This window comes from Brassica oleracea, chromosome C3 (genome assembly GCF_000695525.1).
Source record: "Brassica oleracea var. oleracea cultivar TO1000 chromosome C3, BOL, whole genome shotgun sequence".
NCBI classification, from domain to species: domain Eukaryota; kingdom Viridiplantae; phylum Streptophyta; class Magnoliopsida; order Brassicales; family Brassicaceae; genus Brassica; species Brassica oleracea.
This window is the reverse complement of record NC_027750.1, coordinates 18,962,705-18,969,174: the sequence shown is the minus strand read 5'-3', so window position 1 is coordinate 18,969,174 and position 6,470 is coordinate 18,962,705. Positions and strand designations below refer to the sequence as shown.

The 6,470-nt window shown below is 33.5% G+C and overlaps 1 protein-coding gene across 2 annotated transcripts; it reads right to left on the bottom strand.

Moving 5' to 3' along the window:
- Window positions 1-1,127: 1,127 nt before the first annotated feature.
- Window positions 1,128-2,811, bottom strand: LOC106334113 (beta-adaptin-like protein B). 2 transcript variants are annotated; one of them, XR_001268526.1, is made up of 4 exons: window positions 2,549-2,811; window positions 2,269-2,458; window positions 1,976-2,180; window positions 1,128-1,491 (listed from the first exon to the last, which is right to left on the bottom strand). XR_001268526.1 is itself a non-coding variant. In XM_013772457.1 (3 exons), the coding sequence occupies exons 1-3, from the start codon at window positions 2,602-2,604 to the stop codon at window positions 2,037-2,039; spliced, it is 390 nt and encodes a 129-aa protein (XP_013627911.1). In that variant the 5' UTR covers window positions 2,605-2,811; the 3' UTR covers window positions 1,644-2,036. The 2 variants fall into 2 exon arrangements, 1 of the variants encoding a protein (XP_013627911.1); XM_013772457.1 differs by lacking the exon at window positions 1,128-1,491 and having other exon boundaries at window positions 1,644-2,180.
- Between the last annotated feature and the right edge of the window lie 3,659 nt (window positions 2,812-6,470).

The window sequence follows — 6,470 nt, the reverse complement described above, 5'->3', positions numbered from 1 at the left end:
TTAACAAATCCAGGCGGAATATTACTCATTCAATCACGCTAACAAGTAAGAAATTTAATGCTCACTAACGAAAACCAAAAAAAGTTACCTCAAACACAAGGGATAACGACTACTGTTAAAGAATCTTCGCAACTGCAGCAATCTTACTCTAACAGGTTTCGTTCTCTCTCTATCAGGTCTGCTTCACATTTATGTTTCTCCAGGACTCCATTAAATACACCAACGATAACCTTAAAGATTTGGGGATAACCTTTAAATCCAGCCATTATACGATACAAGGAGATTTCTGTTAGACAATCCTTGTTTTCCGCTGCTACTGTGCACAAAAAAGAAAAACAATTTGCATTTCAGGCGGATAATGGCCGTAAATATATGTCAGAAGCGTATCTGCTCTTTGTACTTCAGAAGATCACGCCGAATCGATCCCTGTTCATCTTTTTGCCTCCACTTTGCTTACGGTAGGGATATTTTGGGGAAGGGACACGCAAAAACGTACGGGCCGAACTAGTTTTTCTTTCAATCGGGTATTTACTTAATTCCCTTAAGGATGGGGTATATAGGCCCAATTGTTCTCAAAAAAATATGTGAATTTAATATTCTATGATATATTTTCCAGACACTTACTAAAAAATAGAATAAAATTTGGTACTCCTAAAGCTTTTGCTAGTTACCAAAGTACCCCAAAGCTTTTACTATTTAGTGAAGTAACCTATAATGTTCTTTTTTTTTTTTGATCAAACCCATAATGTTCCCTATTTACTAAAGCATCCATACATTTTGTTATTTACAGAGCTTTGGCTATTTACTCAAATAACCAATAGTTTTGCTATTTACCAAAGTATCCTACATATTTCTCTATTCATTGAAGTACCCCGTGGCTTTTGCTATTTATGAAATACCCCAGAAGTTTTGCTATTTACCAAAATATAAGAGGTTTCGTTATTTACCGTAGTACTGTGTAGCTTACCTTATTTATGGATATATACCAGATATATCGCTACTTACAGGAATACTTACACAACAGAAGTTAGTATGTATACAATTTATGAACTCTACCAAAAAAAAAAGGAAATATGCCAATAATATGTATTTGAGAAAGAAAAGTGAGCAATACAACAGAAGATCTATTACATACACTAAACAGGCGTTAGAAAATATCAAAATAAAGAAACAACAAAAAAAATCTGAAAACCTTGGCAAAATTGTCAATCATCATGGCTTCGAAGAAAAGAGGCGCAATCTCAGAAGTGGGAGTTTTCACTGCGCATTTGAGACCTGGTTGGCCCACCATCGCAGTGAGTTCGATCAAGAACGTATATCTCTCGGAACCTTTGCTGATAAATAGATCACGTCTTGGTTCCCATTCTTGCGCTTTGCTATGAAGAACATGTTGAATGCTGCGAGCAAATCAATAGTTGATTCCACGCTCGTGATGGTGATCCCTGGAAACTCTCTCTGGACTTCATTTGAATCTGCTAACGACCTCCATGTCTGAAAACACACACACAAACCAGAATGTTCCAGAGAACCTGGCGCAGCGTATAAGATTAGATAGGATCAAAGAGGGTTTGTTTAGTCGAAGAATACCCAAACTCTGCTTTGTTCTTGTTCTCGTTGATTCAAAGAATGCCGATAACAAGAGATTAGAGAAACTTTATAAAAGCTCTGTATTAATTCAATGTAAAAGGTCCCTTCCTTACAAAGACGACGACTCTATTAAATAGCTAATCTAAACACCGACTTCATTAGGACTTATCTAAACTATTAATAAAACAAATAACTAGAAGATAAACACCAAAGCCAACGTAAAGAAAGGGGATAATTTCTATCTCGGTTTAGTAATGAACCGAGCCGTAAACCAGTGAGGATGCGCTGCATCAGAACCAAAACCAACACCAAATCTTCCAAACCCTATCTATAGCAGATTTGGTTTTACATTGGTTTTAAGTTTATCTTGTACAATATGTTATGTTACCTCGAGGAAGGTTCCACGTTCCATGCTACCGTCTTCACCGAAAAGAGCATGAAGTATAATCTTATCGTTGAAGTACCCAAACAGGCTGCTGATTGTTTTTGACAGCTGCTTGTAAGAGCGAGCTTGGAGGCCCAGCAGGCATGTTCTGCAACACGACTATAGGTAGCATTGTACTGGCAGATGTTCCTGGCTGTAAAGGCACAATCTGAAAACAGTAAAGTCACAGGATGTCAGGTTTCAAAATTACAGACCTTAAGTTTCAGACATATGAGTACATTCAGATATGGCTTTACCTGAAGAGGTCCAGCAGTTGCAAGACCGAATGTGTTCTTGTTGAACTGAATCATGAAACCATCAACCACCACCTGCGTGTTGTTCTCGAAGAGCATACTGTAGAACACTTGCCCAACCCTTCGGGTTAGTTGAGCACTTATCTGCAGACCTTGACCGGTAGAAGCTGGCATGACAATGGGCAACGGAGGACTGCCAACAAATACATCAGATTCAACGAGCTTCATGTACGGAATAGACCAAACGGAACTTAATTTCATCATTCAAGTAGTCACAACTCACCCAGACGAAGCTGTGGGTTCATCAACCGGGACAATTGCTGCATTATCTAATCCCATCAAGTCACTTAGCAGATCGGGCACAGGAGCTGGGACTGCCGGTGCAGGAGCTGGTTGTCTTCCTGCAGGACCGGTAGCTGGAGGGGAAGCTGCACTATCAACAGGATTACCAGATGAGTATCCTGCTTCCTTCAGCAAAGTCCTCGTCCTTTATTTTCTGAACTGTCGTTTTCAAGCGGGTCACAAAAGCCTCTGGCGGTTTGTGGTACAAAAGAATATTATGCTTTATCTTAAAAAAAAAAAAAAAATTTATATAACTAAAAATATTAACATCTGTATATATACAGTTATTATTACACTAGCTTTGATAGAGTAACACTTTCGTTTCTTCCCTTTCTTTTCCCATTTAATTTCTCCTTCTCATGTTCAGATCTTATATATCTCTCTTTTTTTTACCTCTTAAAATTGGCACTCACACCCAAATTATAATATCGAACCAGAAAGTTTTTGACTCGTAGAATTGCAGCGCACTATATGATAGATATCTCCTTCCCCGACACTTTCCCGAAAAATCCTATGATAGTATTAGAAAATTAGAAATAATTGGTCAGTGCTCATTCGTCATTGGGCAAATGAGAAAAATTCCAAGACGAAACACTTGAGGGCTGAACTTTCAACGGTAGGCCTATGGATGTGTACAATATTTGGATTATTGTTCCTATCATATACTTTAGATAGATTAATATTATTGTTCTCATACATCATGATTTGCGGACGAAATTCTAAACGGTAAACTCTGAACTTTAATTTTCAAAAAAAAAAACTCTGAACTTTAAGTAAATTCTAAATTTTTGGGTAAATTATAAACTTTTGGATTAATCATAAACCATTGGATAAATCATAAACCCTAAATCATAAACACTGAATCTTAATCACTAAACCCTAAACATCGTCAGGAAAATTCTAAACCCTAGACCCTAAATCATATGGTTTAAGATTTACCTAAAAGTTTAGGATTTAACCAAAAGTTTAGGATTTACCCAAAGATTTATGATTTATTGTTTAGAGTTTAGTGTTTTAGATTTAGAGTTTAGTGTTTTGCGTAAACAATGTTAAAAAAACTTTATTTTTTTGAAGCTATTATAATTTTTCCATATTTTTTTACTTTTTTTTTTAAACATAATATGACTTTGCAAATATTTATTATTTAGTTATTTTTTTTCTTAAACTGAATAGGCTCAACCCAAAAAAATCTTAAGAAAAACGTTGATGTTTTTTAAAGCTGTAAAATGCCGATGTCCATGAATAAGAAGTATAAGAGAATCTCCAAAAGTAAAATATTCACAATAGTTTTTTAGTGATGAAAAATATTAATACTTTAACAATAGTTTAGTTTTTATTTAATTTTTGTGTTTATAAAAAGATGCGTCAATTAAAGATGCACATGTGTAGTCAAGAGTTTTAACAACGGTTCTCCAAAATCTTACTGCAAAAAACACAATTATTTGCTTTTTGATTTTTAAATTTTTTAATTGGTTTGAACCCCATTAATAACCTACAAGAGAACCAATTGTAGTTTTAAGTGAAATATCTTATAGTTGCTGACTTTTTTATATTTATTGACTTATTAGATTATACTAGGGGCTTTTCCTAGGCTACGTCTGGGGTATTCGTATAAGGTTTAATTAAATTAAAAAATTACAATAACATTTGAATATAAATTGTTATATATACTACAGTCGATTTTAAACTATGAAATTGGTAAGAAATTTAAATTTGTTTAAATTTATTAATTGCCTTGTGTCTAAAATATTTCACATAATTTAACTCACAATTTGTTATTAAAGGAAATCATATATAGAATGATCAGTAAGATGAGTCAAAGTTAACTAAACCTTGTTATACTTTAAAATACATTTATCTTATTAATTTAGGTTTTGTATAAAACAATTGTAAATTTAAAACCGATTTAAACTTTGTTTTAACTTTAGAATTATTGAGTTGTAATACCATATTGAACAGTTTCATAACAGAAATTAAATTGAATAAAAAATTGATTCAAACTAAAGATAATGTTGTTCTCCAAATCAATTCATGAAAATACATTATAAATAAAAATTATAACAGACCAAACCAGTTTTAAGACAATTTTAAAAATAAACCATCACCGAAACTTTATATTTAAATCATGTAAACTAATAACAACTCTTTAAATTAAGATATTCCGGCCTCGTCCCAAAGAGATTAGTCTTTACTTTTATGTTAGTTTCTACCTTTGGTTATTTATTTTAAAGTTGTAATCTGGTGTTTTTAAAAAATTTATATATGACGAGGATTTAGTTTAATATTCACAACTTTCAAATTACTTATGAAGATTGTTGTTGAATGAATATAATTTGAAGAAGTGGTCTAAGTCTAAATCCTTAAACAACTCTCCATGATGTGTTTGAGTCTCCATTTTACACTCTTTTCATCGTAACTGTTACCAATGAAATGTGTTCAAACTTTCAATCATCGTAATTACTACCAATTTTCGTGTTTAATTTTAGACTAACTACATATGTTGTTTTGAGCCCAGTTATTCATCGTACCATGTTATAAAAAGAACATACAAATTATTTGAAAAATGTAATCCATTGGAACAAGTTGACAGTGATTAGTTTCCAATATATGGTGTAAAATTAAATACTTTTGACGGCTGGCAAGTCTCACACATTGTCTTCCCAAGTTTTTTTATGTTTTTTTTTTTGCTAAAATTTGGTGCAATTGTCTTTCTAAGTTCTTTATGTATCTTAGCTAATTTATAAGTCAAATAATTTATAAAAGGTTCCCAACTTGGATTTTGATATATAAACTTTATGTGTATATATGGTCTTGAAAATCTTTGGAAACATTTAATCTTTCTATATTTTTGTGCAAAGATCACTTTATCCCCAAACGATATCTTTTTCTTCTGAGATTCTTCCATAGATCAGCAATAACTCAGGAGAGAGAGAACTAAAAGCTTAAAAATCACGGAACTTAGCGGATATTTATTAGAAACCTAAAATAAAGATTAAAAAAGGCTGCAATGGTTACCATGTGCCCCGGAAAGGCAGCAAGAATTACATCCTCCGGCCATGTATTCAATGGATAGAAACAGCCGAAGCTCAGGGACACGCATTGCTAAATTATTTAGACTCCCCCGTCCCACGTCATTTAGCGCCGGTAATTAATTTGACAAATACTTTTGAAGATTGAGTATCATCTTCAGAGGCTTTGATTTCACCTTGTTCCTGTATTAAAGAAAGAAATAAATCTCTAGTCTCAAGCTCAAGAATTGATTAGTGAATAAAAGATGAATGGTAAATTTGTCCAAAAAAAAGATTAATGATAACACTTGGCACCATTGTCTCTACATGGAATTTATTGGCAATTGTTTCGGGTTTATCAGTGAACCCATGCAAAAAAAATTAAGTCTTCAACAATCTGGAAATAAACTCTGATTTAAAAAGAAAATGACTAAACAAAAACATTGCTATAGATCTTTTACAACTCCCGAACACAAGAAAAGAGTTTGTTTTTTAAGTTATTACCTCAGAAGCTGGGAAATATATGTTTACAGATGACCCATGCTTAACGACAACTTCAGAAACAGCTTCGTTGGTGAATTTGGTATCATCATCTCTTTCGTTACCACCGTACTGAACCGGGATCTCCTCTGCAGGAAAGTACCTTCATCAAGCCACAATGCATTAATGTTATGGTAAAGATTGACTTTTAGAGCATAGTATGGGGTTCTTACTTAGAAGAGTCTCTGTGACATTAGCTGGAGGAGTCACAACAAACTTGCTCTTCATTCTTCGTGTTAAGAATGGAGAGAGGAGAGTGTTGCCAGCTTAGAACCCATTATATCTCTAAGGCACAGGATCGATACATCTCAAGCT

Bases quoted from the DNA above. Each gene is read 5' to 3' on its own strand.
- LOC106334113 (XM_013772457.1), bottom strand. From the start codon at position 2,604: ATGGGATTAGATAATGCAGCAATTGTCCCGGTTGATGAACCCACAGCT. The intron at 2,459-2,548 runs GTGAGTTGTGAC...ATTTGTTGGCAG, and splicing joins GAACCCACAGCTTCGTCTGG to TCCTCCGTTGCCCATTGTCA. The intron at 2,181-2,268 runs GTAAAGCCATAT...TACTGTTTTCAG, and splicing joins CAACTGCTGGACCTCTTCAG to ATTGTGCCTTTACAGCCAGG.